General features: G+C 40.9%; 1 protein-coding gene across 2 annotated transcripts in view; it reads left to right on the top strand.

Moving 5' to 3' along the window:
* Nell2 (neural EGFL like 2) overlaps positions 1 to 23,039 on the top strand; it is a 286,357-nt gene that overhangs the window by 171,444 nt on the left and 91,874 nt on the right. For both annotated transcript variants that reach the window (XM_036208219.1, XM_036208218.1), the window contains exon 14: positions 5,993 to 6,118. In XM_036208219.1, coding sequence (XP_036064112.1) covers positions 5,993 to 6,118 — 126 coding nt within the window. The remainder of the gene's footprint in view (positions 1 to 5,992; positions 6,119 to 23,039) is intronic.

Genomic DNA, 23,039 nt, shown 5'->3' with positions numbered 1-23,039 from the left:
TGATTTGTCAGGGTTTGTAGCAAGTTCTTTGAGAATGGGCTTTTTTAATAGAATGCTGTCCTTGGAAGGAGCTATAAAACCTTATTCAAGCTAGGATCCATACAGTCTTTCTCTGCCCACTGAAGTTGGTGCTATGTCTCTTCCAAGAGCTGTACTTGTTGTGGAGACGCCGTGGTGCAGTGTGTTTTCACTTTGTTATAGTCTTCATCCTTAGCTCTTTCATTCTGCAAATTAAATTCTATCCTTGGACACACAGAATTCTTGCTATTTACCATGTAGTCCATTCCCAAGCTTCAGCTCAAGTACTCTAACTATGTATGTATATTTTTATTTTGTTTTGTTTTGATTTTATTGGTAACTTTTACCTTTATAGCACCTCTCACAGAGGCTAAGTTAGTCATCCACTAATCAAGTTAAGTACTCTAATAATCCCATATCATTCCCTTTATGATCTCAAGACCTTAGCAAATGGGTTTTCATCACATTTTCTCAGATTATTTAGTAGGTAATTTTTAGACTATAATACTTGTTTTTCCAACCAGTCCAAAGATTCAGAAGTAGCATAGAATAAGGAATAGTATTCTAGAAATTTAGAAAATCTGATGGCTATCCTTAAATTGTCATAAATCAGCCTTGAAAAGCTTATGTATTCATTCTATAGTACTCACTAGCTTCACAGGGTTCCAGACACCTTTCAAGATATTGTTAAGACAGAAATAAGTAATGCATGTAATGGTCTTAACTTTGGTTACATACTGCACCTAGAGTACATCAAATGCTTGTTTTTGTAAATGAATGTTAATGGTACAATTCCAACTGCATTGGTTTGTATATTGTCTACAACACACAAAACCTGATATATTTCCTGTTTGTCTCTCAACAGAAAATTATATTAGACTCATCATGGAGCTATTTTAAATTAGTTGTCTGTATTCTGTCATAGAGAAATCAGGATTTGGAGTAGGTTTACATTTTGAAATTAAAATTACATCATTTATTCCTTTCCCTCGCCAACCCTTCCCATGTAGTTCCCTTTCTCTCTCTCAAACTTTGGCTTCTTCATATTTGTGTGTGTATATATTTGTGTGTGTATTTATATTATATTTTCAGGACATATTCATATATATATGACTTTATATACAAACTATAGTATATATAAATATATTCACACATATGTATATGAATATTTTCTTTCTTTTATTTTTTATTTTTTGGTTTTTTTGAGATAGGGTTTCTTTGTGTAGTTTTGGTGCCTGTCCTGGATCTCACTCTGTAGACCAGACTGGCCTCCAACTCCCAGAGATCCGCCTGGTTCTGCCTCCTGAGTGCTGAGATTAAAAGCATACGCCACCACAACCAGGCTTGAATATTTTCTAAATACAACATGCTTAGTCTGTATAATATTACTTGTATGTATGTAATCTCAGGGCTGACCTCTTGGTATTGGATAATTAACTGGGAGATCATAATAAACTCCTTGGGGGATCTTCCCCAGGGAAAACCATTTCTCCTGCTCTCAGCATCCCAGTAGTTCTTTGTGTAGGGCTGAGGGCTCATGAGCTCATGAGTGTTAGCATGTCTATTCTTGTCATTGTCATTGAGACCTAATGAGCATCATCACTCTTACATTTGGTTCTTACTGTTTTTTACCCCCTCTTCTGTTGTGCCAGTTGGGACTGGGCATCACAAGATCTCCCGTTCTCTGCATTTTGATTGGTTGTGGTTTTCTGTAATCTTCTACTTCTGTTGCAAAGGGAAGCTTGGATGAGAACTACACTTATCTGTGGACATAAGGATCCATGATTTAGAATGTTTTCCTTTTCATTTAGTTACAGGAATTTTTTATTTTTTTCTTGATTTCTTCTTTGACCCAGTAATTATTCAGTAACAAGTTGTCTTATCTCCATGAGTTTGTGTATTTACTAGCTATCTGTTTGCTGTCAATTTTAAGTTGTGTTTTGGTCAGATAGGCTGTGTAGAGTTAGTTTAATCTTTGAAAATTTGTTAAGATTTGTTTTGTGTCCCAGAATATGATCTCTTTCAGAGACATTTCCATGTGCTGCTGAGTAGAATGTATATTCTTTGGTGTTTGGATGAACTACTCTATTGGTATCTGTTAAGTCTATTTGATATGTGATGTTATTAAATTTTTGATATCTCTCTGCTTAGGTTGGAGAAAGCAGGGTATTGAATTCACCTTCTATTAATGGGTTATGTCAACCTGTGTCTTAAATCCATTAGTACACTTTTTATGAAATTGTTACACTAGAATTTGGCAGATACACATTTAGGATAGAAGTGTCTTTGTGATTAACTGCACCGTTTGATTACAATGTAGTGTCAGTCTTTAAGTCTGCCAGTAAGTTTTAATTTGAGGTCTGTTTTGTCATTTCTTAGGGCAGTAACAGCTTCTTGCTTCCTGGTGCTGTCAGGTTGGAATACTTTTGCCTGCCCTTTTCCTCTAAGTGGTCACTATCTTTAAAGATAAGATGCATTTCTTGCAGACAGCCGATACCTAGATTTTGTTTCTTGATCCATTCAGCCAGCCTGTGTCTTTTGATTGGAGAATTAAGGCTGTTAACATTTAAAGTTATTATTGAAAATTGTGTGTAGATTGCAGTCATTGTGCTGTTGATTTTTGCTGTTGTTGTTTCTGTTCTTGGTGGTACTTTGTGTTTTAGTGATTATAGCTTTAGTTTTATTCCTACAGTCTCTTTGCTACATTCATTCTTTTCTTCAGCCTGAAATATTGCGTTCTGAATTTTCTTTAGATTTGGTCTGTTGGATATAAATTATTTTAGGCTGTTTATATTATGGAAAGTTTTTTTTTTCTCTTTTAACTATGGCAGATAGTTTTGCTGGGTATATTAGTCTAGTTTGTCTAGCATGGTCTTGATAATGATAATGCATTTTTCAAGCCTCTTTGGGATTTAAAAGTTACCATTGAGAAATCAGCTGTTATTCTGATGGGTTTTCCTTTGCACATGACTTGTGCTTTTTCACCTTGCAGTTTTCAATACTTTTTATTTGTTCCATAAAGTTAGTATTTTAACAATGAATATTCCAGTTTCTATTCTGGTCTTGGCTATTTAGTGTTGTGTTTGGTTATGCCTTCCCTTAGTTTGAAGAAGATTTCTTCTATGATCTTGTTTAAGATCTGATCTGTGACATTGACCTGGGATTCTTCTCCTTTAACTAATCTTGTAATGCAAAGGTTTTATCTGTTCATGGTGTCCCATATTTCTTACATGTTTCTTTCCTGTGTTTTTAATAAAAATTCATATTCTTTGCTTATTGTGACTAGATCCTGTACTTTATTGTCAAGTCCTGACATTCTATTTTCTGTTCTTGCTTCATTCTACTTGCAAGGTGTTCCCTTGAATTTTCTAGTTGAGTTATTGAGTTTTTAAATTTCATCTTTGCTTCACCTCAAGTCCTCTTTAATATTTCTATTTATTAAATTCCATTTTCAGTTCTTAGATTGTCTTCATCATGTCCATCAGCTTTATGTTTGTGTTGACTTGGGTGTCACTCATTCATTCATTTTTTTTAAATTTAAAAGTCTTTTTTATTTTACATACCGACCACAGTTCCCCCTCCCTCACCCCCTCCCATCCCCTCCCTCCTCTCCTGTACACCACCACTGTCCACTCCTCAGAGAAGGTAAGATCTTCTATGGGGAGTCAATAAAGTCTGTCATACCAAGTTGAGGCAGGACCAAGCACCCTCCTCCCTGCTCCACTGTATCAAGGCTGAGCAAGGTATCCTTCCTTTTAGGAATGGGTTCCAAAAAGCTAGTTCGTGCGCTAGGTATATATAAATCCTGGTCCCATTGCCAGGGGCCCTACAAACTACCCAAGCCACACAACTGTCACCCATATTCAGAGAGCCTAGTTCGGTTCCATGCAGGTTCCCCAGCTATCAGTCCAGAGTCTGTGAGCTCCCACTAGCTTGGGTCTGCTATCTCTGTGAGTTTTCCCATCATGATCTTGACCCCCCACCCCTTGTTTGTTCTTTTTAAGTTCACTGAGCTGTTTCTTTGTGCCTTCTTTAAAATTTTGGAATAATTTGATGAAGTTTTTTACTGCTCTTTTAAATTCTATGTCCTGGGGTTCATCTGGGTAAATCTTATTGGTAAACATATTTCTGAAAGACTGACAGAGTTTCGGGTGGAGTTGCTGCCTTGATATCTCACATTGTTTGTGTTTTTTTTTTTTGATGAAATCGGGATATGTAGACTTCTTTTGTTAGTTTTGTGTCTCATATGGACAGATCAAGTTGTGTTAGAACACAGGATTTGTAGACCATGTTGGATCTAAATGTGTATGGCTTAGGTAGAATGCAATCAGGTAATCATAGGCTTGACTGACATTCAGGATATGAATCTTGGCCTAGTCCTAGAGTTTGTGGGTAGATATGGTGCTTGGGGAGAGCTAATAGAGGAAAGAACTAGCAGACCCATCCAGATAGACCCTGGAGATGAATATGTAGAATCTGGCTGGGTGGAAATGTTCAGTGTGCTATGGAAGGGGCCTGTTGGTTGTAAGAAGGAATGGGGATACCAGAGGATGTCTAGAGTTTGGGATGGTATAGGCAGGGGTGGCCAGACCAGGCCAAAGCACTGAGTCTAAGACTTGGACTAGATCTGGGGACTTGGAGGGGGGCAGGAGGGGAGGATCAGAGAGCTAAATCCTGAAGGATGTTCAAGATCTGGCTGGGCAGAGATGCACCTAGTGTTAATATTTTTTACTTTTAAATTTTATATGATGCATTAATGCAATGGAATTATGCATATTAATAGTATATTAAGTAATATTTTAGGCATGAATAAAGTATATAATAATTAAATCAGGTTGGATGTGTTTATATTTTCAAATCATTATCATTTCTTTGTGGTAAAAATTTTTCAAAATAATTTACATTTCTGAAATGTTTATTATTGTTGTCTATAGAGATACAATGAAGCAAGCCAATAGAATTCCTTTCTCCTATCTAACTGTACCATTAACCCATTGATCAGCACTCCATTCTTCCATTTTTGCCTGGTAATTCCATTATATCCTCAACCTTATCTTTTTGTCCTTGATTCATTCCACTGCCTCAGCTGTAGGTATTAGAGATGCATACCAGCACTCTGGCTTTTCCATAGTGCTAGGACTAGAACTTGGTTCCTTGTGCTTGTGCATCAGGTACTTTCTTGACTGAGCTATCTCCTCAGTTCAAAAAACAGGGTCTCAAAAACAAGCATTTAGCAAATGCTTTAGGTTCCATGTAGAGAAGTACAATTAAATAAGGAGGTTTTATTGTATAAATTTACATTCTTCACAATTACCACCCCTGCTTATTATATCTTAACATCTGTAAGCCTTTATACTTGAGGTAAGAATTAACATGTATGATCTTCCATATTATATTCTACTACTTTGTAATTTCTCATCTGATTCTGGTCTCCTTATTGTAATTCTGTCTGTATTCAGACACTTAGTAGGATAGTTTTTGCTCTATTTGTATCTTTAATGAACTGCTGTTCTTGGAATTTTACTTTCAAGTGAACTCCTTCAAGTTCTGTGTACAGTGAATACTTTGTTTACCTCTTTCAAGACCTCCCCAAGGTGTGCAGACTAACCAGTGAATCAAAGATAACGGTTGGTTTGCTCAGTGACTAAGATTTCAAGATGCTCAGGCTGCCTGATTTGTTCTTTCCAACTCATTTTATCAAACACAAGTAGATGAATGCACTAAGGATTTCAAAAGATATTCATAGCGGTGCAAGTCGAAACTGGCAGACCTATTCGAAACTATAGCAAGAACTGCTGGTAAAAGCCACATTCTTTCTGTCTGTGAACATCAAATATTCTTATTATGGGAGATATTTTTGAATGCTCTTTCAAAATGCAGTTCAATTAGTAGCTATTTCCTATGACAAAGAAAATCATAGGGAAATTCAAGAGTATTGGCCACCATTGACCTCTGCCCTATTTTTTCTTTGTAGACATTGATGAGTGTGCCGAAGGGCGCCATTATTGCCGTGAGAACACCATGTGTGTGAACACACCTGGTTCTTTCATGTGCATCTGCAAGACTGGGTACATCAGGATCGACGATTACTCATGTACAGGTAAGTGAAATCTATTTGAAATAGAGTTTTTCTTGTCTTGGTTTCGCTTTTCAGTTTTCTTTTTCTTAAATGTCTAGGAAGTATGTCATAAATGTTTTCTCACAATAAAATATAAAATGGAAATCATTGCATCTTGATTTAACATTTAACTGTGAATCTTCTCTGAGGAAGAGAGTACTTGGTATTTCCCCAACTTTACTTGGGGAGACATAAAGAAATGTTTACTCAGCCTCATAGGCCATTAACGACAGACCAAGGTTACAATTATACCCAAGGCTTGCTTAGGGAACCTGTGAGTTTACTTGGCCTACAGAAGCATGATTGAAAGATTATCTACCTGAGTGTGGGTGATCCTAAAACAGCTAGATCACTGAGAAGCCTCACTGCAGCATGGATGTTCCCCATGGCTGTGTAGATAAAATCCCTCTCTCAGTTACAATTTCACACTCATACACTCTGACACCTCCTGAGAGCAGCTGTATGTAATTCTGCATCTGGAATAGAATTATATACAGTGAGAATGGAGGCGCAGGAAAGAGTGGCTGGATTCTCTAAAGATCCTCCCCAGCAACTCTTATAAGGGAACCTCAAGAAACCTAATCTTGAGGGTCCCCAGCCTCTCACACAGCTATTCTGAGGCAGATAGCAATGGGCGTTATTCCTGAAGGGAACAATTCCATGACATCCTTTCTTCAGGTCTTATATTCTTTCTGCCCATTTTTCCCATGATGCTCTCTGAATCTTGAAGGAGATGATATAGATATTTTGATATTTTCTTCTACTTATGGGAATTGGGACACTGTGCTACAACAATTGTTTCTTTTCTGGAATTTGATAGAATAAAAATATCTACACTAACCACCACCACTCACTGCAAGAAGCTTCTCTGCTTCTCTGACCAGAGCTGACAGCAGCAGTAATCCTATGGACATAAGCACCAGTGTTTCAAAAGCAATTTGATAGTTGTGTCATATTTATTAAACAAAAATAAAAAACAAAACAGAAAGTAGTGTCTTCTTGATGCTGGCCTATGACCTCCCTAGACATGGGCTTGTCACTGGATTTACCCTGCCTGGTGTGAATTTTCTCCGGTGGGAATTTGATCAGATCTCAAATCTAAGTTTATGGAAGATAGTTGCTTATACTCTTAACACTCATGCCATTAAAACACCAGATGGTTCCCCTTCCCTGTTATGTTGATAGCACAGCACAAAGATCTGTAGTGAATTAGGTTCACTGGTGACATCTCTCCCATCAACCCACATAGCTACTCCTGGCACTCCATGAGATAGCCAGCAAGGGAGAAGCTCACAGCCCACTCCACCTTGGATCCCCATGTTCCACATCCAAAGTGTGGAACATGCCAATCCTGCTCAGGGATATCATGAGAATGTTCATAATATCTGATGTTAGTCCATGGATTCCTGTACATGCATTTGAAAACAAACGGTGCAAAGATGATTAGCTTCACCACCACAGGACCACAGGAAAGGTGAAAATGAGATAAGACATTTCTTTGGCTTCTACCTTTTAATTGGATGACTCATAAAAACAACAAAAGTAGCTAAAATCATAAAGTTTGGACGGCATCTAAAAATGTGTGTGTGTGTGTGTGTGTGTGTGTGTGTGTGTGTGTATGTGTGTGATTTTCTGTTCTCTCTCCCAATTTTATATTCTTCATCAGATAAAATGATGCTATACAGGGAAGAGGGGTCTACCATACTCACTGGCAAAAATATGAATCTATATCAGGAAAGACATTCTTTAACACTTCTGGCTAATGTGTCATCCCATGTGTTTGTGTAATTGTCCACCCAGTATTGTTACTACAGTAGCCCTACTGTGCACAAAGTGCTATTCTACGCACCAGAGCAGAGGGGGGCTCATCCTTTAAATCAGATTGTTTACAGAAAACATGGATGAGAAATGACTTCTCTTTCTGTGGGATGTAACTAATACGTCTTGCAGGTACAGAAGTATTTAAGAGAAATGATGATGGGTTTACAAATTCCTTTTCTTTAGTCAGCACAACATAAGCATTTATAAACAATGGGAACAATTCCCTTTTTCCTTAGTTAACTTAAAGCAGAGTGAGTGGCGGAGCATCTTGAAAGGGGGCAACAAAGATGGCTTCTAACATAAAAATAATACAGCAGAAGTCCCTATAAGTAATGGAGAATAGAATCCATAGCTTAGTAGATTAATGATAATATCAATAAATAGGAGTTTCATGTTAATGGTTAACCAGAAAACTAAGATCCAGCCTGCTGCATCTAAGAAAGTGAGGGCTGAAGATGTACTTCTTAGAACCAAGAGTTCTAGTGGTTTCTGACATGTCTAATGATGTGCCCTCAGACACTTAGGAAGGTTTTGTGGCTCTTTATCCTCCCTATCCATTCTCTGCTTTCCTCATAACCATACAAGCATGTTCCAGGGTTTGAGTAAGAGGCACGCACTGATGTTTCCCCAGGGCGGCTGTTTCCAGAGCTTCCTGTCTGTTCTGTGTGTTGGCTGCAAGTCCAGCTGCAGTGAATTCCTCGTCAGCTTTACCTCATTATGGCACATTTCCTGTGTTGTCTTTCCATCTCTCACTTCATGTAAGGAAACCTCACCAAGTGCTGTTTGTTTCTGAGCACCCAGGGAAAATTTCCCCTTACAATTCCAGAGTATCTCAACAGTATGGACCAAGTGTCTCTTCAGCAGAACGCAGAGGAGAGCTGAGGTCATTCTCAGAAGAGCTGCTTTGGCTAAGGCTTTTGTGCTGATTAGAGAAGAGCCACAACTTTCAAAGTCTGGCAGAGGACAGGAACACATTTCCTTAATGAGGCACTGGCTTCTCCAACTAACCCATTGTATCGCCCCTGCTTCCTTTACGGAGGAGAAACAGCTCTGGCCCTTAAATTTCCATCTACTGTAACTGGGTCTACCCGTTTAAGAGCTTGTAGCTGTACCTAAAAGCTGGGTTTCCGGAGGCGGGGGTATCAGTGGCTTTTAGTTTTTATCTATAGTCATGTGAAAACATTGATAGGCCAGTCCCTTATAGCACTCCTCTACTTGGGAGCCTCTCTGCAAAAGGCTCAAAGGTGAACGCACCACCTCCGTGGGATTGTCTTGTGCCTAAATCCATCTAGCATTTCCTCTTTAAGAGACCCTGTAAGCTCTGAATAGGACTCTGATAAGGATGCAGTTCAATGTCTCTGAGTGTAGTGATTAGCACCTCCTGCTGCACCTCCAGCCTCTGAGGCAGGCAGAGCCTTCTCCCCTCCCCCACTCATGGTTGAATCCCAATGTTTTCTCTCCTTCACTTTTTGTGCCTGTCGTTGTAAATATGTTTTATTCCTGTGTCCCTCACTCTCTTACTGTTGAAGAGTCCTTGGCCAAACACAACTGGCACTTTTAACTATGCCCCAAAGACTCTTGGAACTGCCTGTCTCAACTGAAAATCCATCACAGACATTTAAAGAAGACTTTGAGAGCACTACATGTGACTTTACCCATCTAGGTCTCATCGATACAGAAAGCTTTCTGAGCTTTTAAAAACCTTACACTGCTGGTGTGGCAGTTTTGTATGCCAGCCTAACTACCTCCCATGTTGGTAGGGTGGTGCATTTTTAAAATTCAAGTACCGAGCTAGGTTTTCTCTATGCTGCTAAGGTTGGGGAGCAGAAGCATTCTTAAAGACAGTATGTTCCAAGCTCCCAGCTCTCTCACTGAGGAAGCTCAGGCTTGCCTACCTTTGCTGCCTACCTGGTGTTCCACAGTGAGAGGCACTGTGAAGCAACAGGAAAGCCCAGGCAACCTTAGCTGTGTAGTCAGCCTTTGCCTAACTTTCAATTGTTTGAAGATAAATAAAGGGAACAGATTCAGACTGTATGTAGACATACACTATTCAGTTTGTACTGTTCAACTAAACTTTCTTGAAGACTCTTTTGGTTCATTAGCTTCAACTGCAAGAGAAATCTCCCACCCCCACCACACACAGTCAGAATCGTAAGTCATTAGTAGAACTGTTCTCTTGGCCTCCAACATGGCCACGCAGCTATGATAACTCAGTTGACCATTTTTACAAATACTGCCCCAGCTAAAACTTCTATGAGCACATTAACATAATTTATTTCCAAGAAGATCCTATCATATTCCTAATTAATGATTGGTAATTTCTTTCCTTTCCACATCTATTATGGAAGAAAAATTGGTTATACGTACAAGGAGAGGGTGAGCAGGAGGGAGGGGAGACAAAAAGGAAATGCAGGAGGAAGAGATAAAAGGAAGGAGAAGAGAAATAGAAAAAGAAAGGAGAGAACTGGGCAGGGGGAGGGGGAGGAAAATGGAGACAGGCATCACATTATGTAACTCAGAACATGTAGAGTCCATTCTTCAGGGTCTTTTCAACAATAACAATTTTTATGCATTGATTTTTTTTTTTTTTAATCTTGGTTACCCTTCTGGCTTTCTTTGTCACATGTCCATGAACCAAATTAGGTAAATCTGGAATTCTACTGGGAATATCTTCTTGGTACAAGTTGTATGTAATAGACCAAACTAAAACATCTGAAGAATAAAGATAAAATCAAGAACTTTGAATTATCAAGATAGACACCTGAGTGGAGAGGCCTGTGCCTCAGAGGTTCTCCACGTGTCTGTGATTGATTGTTACAATGAGAAAGGGTTGATTTTGTGGTTGTTTGCCTGTAACCTTCCTAACACCATGCATTTCCCTAGAGGCAGAACAGTGTGTGTGTGTGTGTGTGTGTGTGTGTGTGTGTGTGTGTGTGTGTGTGTGTGTGTGTATACAACCTAGGAAAGGCATGGGAGAGTCTTAACCAGCTTAGGGAGTAAGTTGTTCCTGTTGGACAGTGATTGTCATTCAGGGAAGGATGCCTCCCCACTTCCCAGAGTTACCTGACAACTCAGTTATCACAAAGGGACAGGAAAGGTGTTGTGGGTATCTTGAGATAGGGGTCTCGGATGCTGCTGTTTTTACAGCCCAGCTGTCCTTATGAGGAAATGTTTTATTCCCCTGAGACTCTTTTGACCTCATGTTTTTCTTGTTTGCTTTTCAAATAGACCCTTAATTCTCTTGTTCAGCCATGGAACTCAGAATTATATGGCACCAAAGGTTAGGATAATGCCCAAGTTGAGAAATGCTGCATTAGGATCCGGGATCAGAGTTGTGAGGTACACTCACTTTTCCGCTTTCCCCGCTCTCCTGTGCTCTCTTTAGGCTTTGCAGTAAGTGGCACCTCCCTAACTCCTTTAGTTACCCAGTGTCCTTCTGTTACCTTGTGCTGACAGGAAGGGGCCCTTCTTCTCTCCAGCTCTCACCTCACACTGGTTTCTTTGCTCTTCTTTCTGCAATTAAATGCCTTGTCTTTTTATTTTATTTTATTTCTTGCTTGCATGTATATCTGTGTACCATGTGTGTGCCCCATGCCTGCAGAGTTCAAAAGAGGTATTGTATCCCCTGGAACTGTAGTTACAGACAACTGTCGGCCACCATGTGGTTGCTGGGAAGTGTCCTCTGGAAAAGCAGCCAGTGCTTTTAACCACTGAGCCATCTCTCCAGGCCCCTAGAACATTTTCAAAGACACAAAAAGTAAGCATTAATTAAAGGAAAGGAAGTGGGCTTAAACCCACTTCTGGTTGTATGTGTGGATATGTGCCTATACTCCAGCACAGGAATAAGACAAATCAGTGGAGAAAGAAGGTGTCTATAGGTGTGTTGGGACAACCAGGCACATACATGGAAAAATAAAATTAGACTCATCCTTCATACCTTCATACCATAAAGTATGAAATGACTATGGCAAGGAATGTTAAAACTACAGAAAGGCATCATAGATATCTTTAAAACTTGGAAGAACATTTTTATTTATACTATTCATTTTATGTGTGTGAGTGTTCTACATGCATGTATGTAAAGAGGAGGAGAAGGAGGAAGAGGAGAGAGAGAGAGAGAGAGCCTGATCTTAACTTAGGTGAATGGTTGTGCTCTAATAGAATTCCAGGCCTCCTCGGCTGAGACAACATAGGGGTCCTTGGGGCCCCCAAGAACTCTGTTCAGATCCCTGATCAATATGCTTCAGCTGGCTGTGACTACCACTCTTGTCCTGGGGCCTTCTGCTGCTGGCCTTGGTCCCTGCTACATATCTCAGCACAAAGAAGTCTAGTATACATTTGACTTTTGCTGTTGCTGTTAAAGAAAGTAACTTCTTCGCTTCTCTTTCCAGGGAAGTACTTAACTTTCTACAGTATTCGCTATGCCTGTGCTCACACACAGGAGCCCCTCAGTTTCTAACATCTAACATGGTCAGTGCAGCAGAGTCTCTAACAGGAGTACTCAGGTCCTGTCTGTTAGGCTTATTTAATCTGTTTCCTTTATAGACAGAGTAGGGCATTCCATTGTGATGGCAGTTCTCTTCCCTCTGCTTTGTTGCTGTTCAGGATGCTGTTGTCAGGACAGACAATGATTTGCTGCTGGGAGACAGAAGCAAGGTTTCAAGCCAGTTCTGAGCCATGCCTGTCCTTTCAAGTAGCTGCCATGTCTGTTTCTTAAACCTCTCTATCAACTGGTAGAGAAAGTAATTTGCATAAGGCACTTAAAAATATTAATTTGGAAATTGCCAGCAACATTGCTTTTGTTCTGCCTTTTTCTAAAAATAATTGAAGCCAATGCTAGTAATTTTTGTATGAATGAACAATCATTTTATCATTAGCTATTTCAAATGGCCTTTGATGGATTTACCAAAGCTATGAGTACCGAATGAGACACATAATTCATTGTGTGCATCTGTATCAAGGCAACTACCAGTGTGTAAATGGTAAAGTATTGAGAATCCTGGGGCAGTGACATAGAGGACAGAGGCCACAAAAACTCATTGGTAAGAAAAATTACAGGAAGTGGAAACAGCTTTCACAAAATATCCTCAATAAAGCCATTTTAGATATAAAATGCCCAGCTCAGGAGAAATGTTTAAAAGGCATTAGCTGCCTTATTATTGAAACTGTTGTTACTAGACAAGCTCTTTTCTTGAAGAAATGCTTTATTTCTCTGGGACTCTTCTGTCTCAGTGCTTTTCAGTGGTTATTTTTAAATTGAGTCATTAATTTCATAAAGTAGACAGCTTCCTTGGAAAGTTGGCCTCAACTGTTATTATTTATTTAGCTGTCCTTACTTGGTACCTGTGAATAGGGACCTAAAAAAGACAATGAAATTCTTATGTAAATGGAGAGCAATTTCTCTGGGAGTGAAGAATCCATTGTACTTCCTAAGCTAGGGAGGTTCCCGTTGTTGTGGAGACTGAGTGCTGGACCCAGGCTAGATGGAGGCACCTGAGACCTTTTTGGAATACACACCTGCCTAGAGTGGAGAAAGAGACCACCAGGGAGTCAGTGGGCTTGATTGGGTCTCAGGAAGACAGCTTTGATGAGTCTGATTTATTTCTTATGGATTTATTTTCCAAGCAATCCCAACGAAACTATTATTGGACAATCCTGTCATATGACTGAGTTGCCACAGCAGGTGGAAAACTTATTTGTGACTAATTACTCCATCCATCTCTTATTTTCTTGGAATTAAAAATTATAATAAAATTATAGTATATATCAGCCTTTACATAAGACATGAAATTTAAGTTTGAAATTTTAAATCAGACAAATTTAAGTTTGAAATTTTACAAATATATCCCATCAAGCAAAAAGATGTCTCACTCACTTCCTGAAGCTCCCCATATATTATTATACTTAGTTGCTGTGATTGAATAACTTAAAACTGCAAGCACAAAGGTTATGAAAGCAAATTAAACAGCTATGCCCCAGGATTACAAGAATTAATGATGACAAGCTATTTCTAAAACCACCACCTGAGGCTAGAGATATGGCTCGGTGGGAAAAAGTGATTACTGTGCAAACATGAGGACCTGAGTTTGAATCCTTAACACCCACATTAAAAGCTTGACATAGATGTGATACCTGTAATCCATCTTGGGGTGCAGACACAAGTGGACTCTGGAGCCCGTTGGCTCAACAGTGTGGATGAGAAGCCAGGCTTCTGGTTCATTAAGAGGAGCTTTCTCAAGGCATTATGACAGCAAGTGACAGAAGAAGACACCATATGTCTTCCTTTGGCTTCTATATACTAACCACTCATGTGAATGCACCGCAAATACGCAACACATTTCACACATACTCACACACACATGCACACAAACGCCCATGCATACATGTGCACGCATGTATACATGTAACACATCACACGCAAGCACATACACACACATACATAGCACATCTTAAATGCACACACATATACACAACACATCATACACATGCACACACATACATCACGTACATATGCACTTACACACATGCACACACAAATATATGCACGTACATATATATACAACATATCTCATACACATATATGCAACATATCATGAACACACACAGTTACACAGCTCATCTCACACACACATATACGCAATACATCAACACACACACTATAAACTAAAAACGATTACCCTGGAAGCATTTCCAGGAGAGCGTGTACCACAGTTAACAGCAAGGGCTGATGCTTAGGGAACTGCAGACAGTGGTAAGAAAACTTGCAGAAATGAGATGTGTCTGCACAGTTAACAAGAGGCCAACTACAGGCTCATCTCCTTTCTGAAACACATATGTGCATGCATATAATTATCGCTCAGCTCATAAGGGAACAGGCTCAAAGGCTCAGGCAGGAGGACTGCCATTTGGAAGATGTAAAGCTTGGGAGGAATCTGCTCTGAATCCATCAGTGAGTGGAGGAGGCTCCACCGCTCAGGCAGCAGTTTGCAGGCCTGCCAGAGCCTCTCCGCTCATCACTGCACAGCAGCTGCCCTACCCAGCTCTGACCTCCAGCCTAGCTGGCTACAGTTCGATCTTCATGTTCCAGCACTATGGAGCCATGCTAGCCTGCCTCTCCAAGAGCCCACCTGTGCACCGATCACACAGATGACAGGAGTGGCCTCCTCATTAGCGAGCCTCTCCTACTTAGACTTGGACAGTCAGAAAACCCTAATTCGCTCCTCTTCCAGATGGATGTGTTGTTTGAATTATCTTTCAAGACTTTCATTTTTAATGTGAAAAGCATGGAGTTGAGAATTCACATAGGGGCATGCAAAGATTACCCATGCCAGCAGGGTAACAATAGCGGTGTCTTAGCAACAGATGCCTGTGGGGAACGGGATTGCTGAAGCTCTGTGGATGCCATCCATCCCTTCTTAATTGCTGACAGACAGACACTCAGACCTTCTTGCTCCCTCATACTTTTGATCACTCCGTGGCAGAGTTCATCTTCTAGGTCAGTTGCTGGTCTAATCCTGTGGAGGGTGACAGTGCCCAGTCTTGCTTCCCTGTGGAAGATGACAGTGCCCAGTCTGGCTGTCCCCTTTCGTTCCCCAGCCCAGAGCACCTGGGTGGTGTTATAGCTACAGCACACCATGGATTGGGGATGTGGAGATGAGTTTTTCCTCGTTCTTGTTTTTTCTGTGTTTCTGCTGGAGTGAGGCACATCCTCATGGTCTGGATGAAAAGCAGGTTCTGCTGACTCTCTTCCATCACTTACTTTAGTGATTAACTCCTGCCTTACATAATTTCTGCTCCTCTTTAAGAGGTTTCCTTTTGCATAATTAATGCTAATACCATTGGGCTAGTTATCTACTGCTGTGTAACAAAGAGCTTCAAACATAAAAACTTAAGCAACACATGCAGTACCTTCCAGAATTGGTGTAGTGAGGACCCAGGCACTGTATAACTGAGTGGACAACTTCAGAGGCCCTCAGGCTGCAGTCAGGGTGTTGGCAAGAACCAGGGAAGAATTTGTTCCAAATTCACCCATTTCATTGTTGGCTAATTCAGTGCCCCATTTGTGGCTAATGGTAGATCGCCCTTAGCCCCTCACCACATTGACCCTCTAGTATAATAAACATCTCCATCCATGAGAGCTGTTGCAAGAATGAGCTTGCTAACAGGATGCAATCACTGTCTTCATAATCAAAATGCAGAGCTGGCAGTCTGTTTCCTTTCCCATAGTCTATTGTTATTAGAAGCAAATCACTGGGTCTAGCCCCACTATGAGGGGAAGAGGTTTCAAAAAGGCATAATACCAGTCCATTCACTAGACTGTACACATTGACTGCATGGGGGAGATAATTCCCCCAACTGTGTTAAGTATAATAAGTAGCATCAAGCTGAATTAGAGGAGAGAGCTGGAGCATTAAAAGTCTATTAAGAGATATGTAATACATGGAAAGCTCTTACTGTATGTTTCTTTATTTTCTGTCCACTGGAGCTGTGATATGGGTAGTGGTGGGGTTATCATGCTATCTAATAAATGTAGTCTAAGTCAGCATTGGAGTGCAGTGGAGTATGTATAGTCAGTAATAATGGAACATGGAAGGGTACTGTGGGAGCCCAGGCAAAGCCATGGATGATCTGGGAATCCTGGGTAGACATACTAAGTGACATCAAAATGACCGTTTTTACAAGAGGTCGTTTGTATGGACATATGCTGGGACAGGAAGATCAGTTTTGTTCTGTGGCGGGACTCTGGGTATGTCAACCACACTCAGGAGCAGGGCCCATGCCTAGGAATAGTTGGCCAAGGCAAAGCAGACTCCATGGGGCTTTGTTTCTGTTTGTTCATGTTTTCCGCACTTTTTGCTTTGTTTGGGTAATTTTTGCCTAATTGGCTTTTTGTTTGTTTTGATTTTCATTTTTTGTTTTTTGTTTTTCCTTTTTTGAGAGAAAGAGACAGAGAGAAAGAGAGAGGGAGAGAGAGAGAGAAAGAGAGAGGGAGAGAGAGAGAGAGAGAGAGAGAGAAGTTGGGTGATTAGGAAGGTGGGGCAGATCTGTGAGGAGCTGAGGAGGGGAAGAATATGATAAAATATTGTATGAAAAAGATTTAATAAAAATACATTAAAAAGAAAATAATTAAGATTTTTTTAAAGATGCATGGTCATTTTACGAGAGGAAGAAGTAAGAGGAAACAGGAAACATTTTAAGAAATAGGAAGAGTAGGGATGAAAGATTGCTTGGTAGTAATAATCTTAGGACGAAGGGAATAGGGAGAGATGAAGCCAGTCTTGCAGAAGACGCAAAGGCGTGTTTTACAGTTTCTGAAGCACCTGGGCGATCTCCACAGTCCCAATGAAGGCCTGTGGTGAACTGCCATGTACTATTGTTTGTCTTTCTGGGTGAAAACCTGTTTATTGAATTGACTGTTCTTCCCTCAGCCAGTGCTGGCCTCCTTTAGAGGGGAGAGGGCTTTCACTTTCAAAAAGACAAACTACTTGCCACTCTCGGAGCTCTGTGAAAACTTATTTTCACTGTGGACTAATAAAAACTCATTTTCCAATTTTGTAGAACAAAACTGTATTAATTAACTAACTGAGGCGTGTCTTAAGAGCAGATTTGTGTGTATGTCTCCATCCATCCGTCCGTCCGTCCGTCCATCCATCCATCCATCCATTCGTTCTTCTACCCAGCCATTAAATATGGAGAAGTCGAAACAACGGCAGCAGAACACAGGCACAACAGGACAGAAAGGTCCGTGGCCTCTTGCTAATTTAGCCAAATCAAATAACATGCTCTTCCGGCCCACTTTTCCCCATGAGCATTCTGTCACATTTTGGCTCATGACTGACATCTTAGTTAAGCCTCTTAAATTTGAGTCCTTGTTCTACGCTCAATTGGCTATGCTCTAGGGCAATTTACCTCAATCTCTCCACCTTCAAAATGGTATTTCACACGTATTGTATGCTGTTTTTAAGTACATGAGAGGAATCACACTCAGTGATTAGCATGAAGGATGAACACAAGGGCCCGAGCAGTAGCGAGTGGTAGCATCTGGCTCTGCCCATACCCTCATGTGCAGCCCCTGCGACTCTGTGACCTTCTGTGGCAGAGGGGACCTTTCAGATATGAGGAAGGATAAGGACTTGGAAACAGAGCATCTTCTTGGATTGTCTAGGCGGGTCCACCATCATCATGAGTGATTAAGAAAGAGGAATTCTTCCCAGCTGGTGTCAGCGTGAGCTGCGAATTCAGAGACTCCCAGGGAGATGTGGCACAACCCTCTGTGAGGTGAGGAAGGGTATGAGTAGAAGTAGATGTAGCCACAGATGCAGGAGAAAGCTAGACACTGCCTTTCCCCCAGTTCTCAGGAGCACAGCCCTGTGCACACTGGCTGCAGCCAAGCCAACCAGGAGGACTCCTACCGATGCCCCTGTTATCTGAAGCTGTTGATTTTTAGTTGCTGTAATGGGAATAAAATGAGAACAGGAATAAAAGCCAGCACACTGTCCTGATAGCTAATACTGGTGAATTGTCTGCAACTGTATCTTAAAGGGATACTCCATTCCCATTTCTTCCTGATTGTTAAAGAGAACTGGTAACTTGAGAGCAAGTGTGGTGTCTGCAGGGAGAGTTGGAGGCATAATCCAAGAAGGCAAGGGGTTTATATTTATGACCAGACTCCTTACTTTCATGATTAGGTGGATTTTTGTCTTATTTGCTTTTGCTCTAAAAGTTAAGGGTCTTGTTATTCCTAAGACTGTTCTGGTTAGCTTCTAGTAATACAAATACACAACAATCACCTAGAAATAGACCACGAGTTTACCTCTATCACAGGAAATTAAAGGAGGATAAGAGAACATCTCTTCTCTGCCCCCTTGTAAAAGGATTCTTGACTTAGTAACAGGAAGGACTTAGACAGACAGCGGAGTAACACTGTTTCTGGATGTGCAGTGTTACAGGGATTGCACGCGGTCTTCAGAACACAGGGCTTGAGGGTAAACATTTAATTCAGGAAGGATCATGCCAGCAAGTCTCCATCTGAGCCACAAATCAGGGACCTGTGGACCACAGTTGGCTTTCAGTGGAGATGTATTTGGCTTTGGGGGCATTTTAATGATTCAACACTCAAATAGTCCAACGATTTCATTATAAACCTGAATTTCCAGCCAGATTTTTCAGATTGTTCTCCGTTAGTTATGGGTCTGCACTGCTGCTCTGCAGCAGAGCAGACACACAGTGACAACCGACCTGTGAGTCCTTCCCCTCATTTCTAGTTCCTGAAACTGCAGACTTTCACAAAGAAAGCTGATGTGCATAGAATGGTGGTGCTCCCATAGCCAGGCAGCCTAGCCTACTGACCTGACCTATCTAATCAGAGAGGCTCTACTTCATGACTTGTGGTTCATAGATGATTAGGAATAGGCTCACCTGAATGCATGGAGCTCTAAGTACAGAAACAGTGTTAAAGGCGTGGCATTTAACTAAGTCCTGTCTCTGCCAAAGCCTTAAATAACACTGAAATAAACATTAGAAGAACTACTAAATTTTAATAACTTTTGAGTCCATCTGTTTTTGTTTTTCCTAAAAGTTACATTATGAGGTTGGTGAGATAGTTCGGTCAGTAAAGCATTTGCTATGGAAGAGTGAGGATGAGTTCAGCACCCTGTAAAAAGCATGGCACCGTGGTAGTGCACACCTGTAATTCCAGTACTGAGAAGGCAGAGATGGGAAGATGTGTGTGTGTGTGTGTGTGAGGAGGTCTTGCAGACAACTAGGCTAGCCGCCTGGGCAGTTCCAGGCTAACCCGAGAACCTAAAGTACTTGGCTCCTGAGAACCAACATCCATAGTTGACTTCTGGCCTCATACACACCCTCACACACCTGTACACACAAATATGTCCCCTTTGGGACATGCACATAAAACCCAACATAAACATATGTATATACCCTGCTGCTGGCATGAGACTGTGAGACTAGGAAGCCCAGTGTGGCTCCATTTCTGTTTGTTCAGAATCTTTAAGTTTTCTAAGGTCTATGTGGATCAGTGCCCAGTGGTGAGCGCCAAATGTAGCTGGAAATTTCTCCAGTCCCACACTGCCACAGGGTCCCACAGCCACTTATAAAATAATCACTCAGAGGCTTATATTAATTACAAACTGTATGGCCTATGGCTTCAGCTTCTGGCTAGCTAACTCTTTCATCTTAAATTAACCCATTCCTATTAAATCTGTTGCCATGTGGCTGTGGCATTACCAGTTGGCTGCAATCTTGTTGCTCCTTGGGCAGCAGCTTGGTTGTCTCTCCTGTCTCTGCCCTTCTTCTCTCTATATCTCTGCTTGGATTTCCCAGCTGGCCGTAAGCTTTCCTGCCATAGGCCAAAACAGCTTTATTTGTTATAGAGTGGGAGCCACACATATTCACAGCATACAGAAAGACATCCCACAGCACATACACACATGCACAAATAAAAATTTAATTATAATAACTTTAAATAATAAATTTTCAAATAGAATCCATAAGCTATTACATATCAGTAGACCAATTTTAAAAATGCCTAGGTAATTAATCCATTGCCAAGCTTGTAGCAAAATAAATTGTTTGGACCAAGAAACAGCACTATTGATAAACAGAATCAACCATTGACTAGTGGATGTCTAGATTTTGAGTGAATTTGCCTGTCTGGGCTTCCTAACAAGATACCAATGACTGACATTTATAATTTAATTTCCTGGAGATTAGAAGCCCAGGATCAGTTTTTTACCTGATTTATTTCCAAGGTAGCTAGAAGTATTCTCCAGTCCTGTGGAATCTCTCTCACCCATGTCCCGCAGCTGCTTAGTTCCAAATAAACACACAGAGGATTATATTAATTATGAACTGTATGGACTAATGGCTCAGGCTTCTCGCTAACTAGCTCTTACATCTTAAATTAACCAATTTCTATAAATCTATACTTTGCCATGTGGCTTGTGGCTTACCAGTACTTCACATCTTGTTTCTCCTGGCAGCAGCTAACAGTGTTTCCTCTTGTCTCTCTTTCTCCTCCCTCTTTCTCAGTTAGAATGTCCCACCTAACCTTATTCTGCCTCATCATTGGACAAACAGCTTTTTTATCAACCAATCAGAGCAACAAATATTCACAGCATACAGAATGACATCACCCATCAAAGGAAGGCTCTGGTTCTCAGTTATAAACATAACCATTTTTATCTTCATGTAGTCATGCATTGAAGCCTTGCGAGAATGTATGTGTAAGTGTGTGTTTCTGATGTGTGTGTGTGTGTGTGTGTGTGTGTGTGTACCTTAAGTGTGTGTGTACATGTGAGTGTGTTTGTTTGGTGTATATGAGTGTGTGTGTGAGTTTTGGTTTATGTGTATGTGATTGTGTGTATTTGGTATGTGTGTGTGTGTCTGTGTTTCTGTATGAGTGTGTTTGGATTTGTTTGTGTGTCTGATTGTGTGTGATAGTATGTGTGTCAGTTTGTTTGTGTGTGTGAGTGTGTGCATGCATATGAGTGGGGGAAGTTGGTCTAGTTTTTGTTTGTAGAGGATACTAGTTCTAATGCCCAACCTTATGTTCTTACTTAGCTACTCCTTCAAATGTCTCATTTCCAAAGACAGCCATATTGGGGGCTAGGGCTTCAACATCTAAATTTGGGGTGAACACAGAGGTTCATTCTTTAAAGGGAAATAGGTCCTTTGATAGTTGTGAGACCTTTAAAATGTTAGTAACAATGGCTTATAAGGACAGGGCAGGACAAAAATAAATGTCAACATTCTTGGGAACCCATCAGGAACTTTTGTTATTAGAATTTTCCCATGAGTTAACTGGTGAGAGAGGGTGTATTGTTTTTAATTTTGTGGGCAGATTTGGCATTGGGGTCACAAGCTTTAATTTGGCTCACATTCATGATGCTTTAATCTTATCCGGCTTCTCATTGCACACATTAAAATGTGTGGTATGTGTCCCCATTAGGGATACACATTTCCGTATGTGTATACAGCATCTGGTGAATCCCAAAGCTGAAGGAGGAGAGTCAAATGTGGCTGAAATGTCCTTCTGTAGCTTTTATAGCGTCAAGACCACATCGACGCATCTTGAACATCTCTGTTCTTTGTCAAAACCTGAAGTGCCTTCAGGTCTAGAAACAGTGGCCTCACAGACAGATCTCCCATGATGAGATCACCCTGGAGTGGGAGTCCTCTTCTCCTGGGAGCCAGATGCTAGAGAGGGGATTTGTCCTTTGGGGGTCTTCTCACAGAAGCCAAGCTGGGATAATGGTCAACCGACCATTCTAGCCCAAACTGCTTGCTTCTGCGTACTCCATCTTTCCCCCAGTCAACTGAAAGTTCATGTGAATACCTTGAAGATGGGCTGAAATGCCGGATTTCTGCCTTCCCCAGATGGCCGCTTTGCTAAAACCCTTTTTTAACATTAGCCTCCCCCCCCCCAAAGAAGGTCGTGTGATTTGATGTGTTAGCATCTTCAGGGTTGACCTCTGACCTCTGACCTAGCACTCTGACTATCAGGTGAAATCCACCTGCCTCTGTCTCTGGAATGCTGGGATTAAAGGCATGAGGCACCAAGCTAGTCTGCTCCCTCTTCTCAACACTTAAAAACTCCCTTTGCTAAAAAACATATGTTTCTCATTTGTGCTGTGCCCCTAACATAATAAAAACCAGGGCAATAGCCTGGCATCTCTGCTTCCATTTTTAACCTGACTCCTCTTTATTGGGTCAGACTCCTGCTTACAGATGGGTAGGTCATTGTAAGCATATCCACCTAAAAGCCAGTGAGTCCTAAACTATCTTGCTTTTTTAGCAAAGACAGTCTTTAAGTGTCTGTTAAGAATGTAGAGGGCCAGATTTGTGTCTCATATCTTTGATCCTAGCACTTGGGAGGCAGAGGCAGGGTGATCTCTGAATTTGAGGCCTGCCTGGTCTACAGACTGGGTTCCAGGCCACCCAGGGCTACACAATGAGACCTTGTCTAAAACAATCAAAAAAAAAAAAACAGCAAAAGAAGGGGGAATAGGAGGAGGAGAGAGGAAGAGAAGAGGACAGGGCAGATATGTTGTTGTGGTGTTCTCTA

This window comes from Onychomys torridus, chromosome 16, assembly GCF_903995425.1.
Source record: "Onychomys torridus chromosome 16, mOncTor1.1, whole genome shotgun sequence".
NCBI lineage: Eukaryota > Metazoa > Chordata > Mammalia > Rodentia > Cricetidae > Onychomys > Onychomys torridus.
This window is presented reverse-complemented; position numbering and strand designations above follow the sequence as displayed.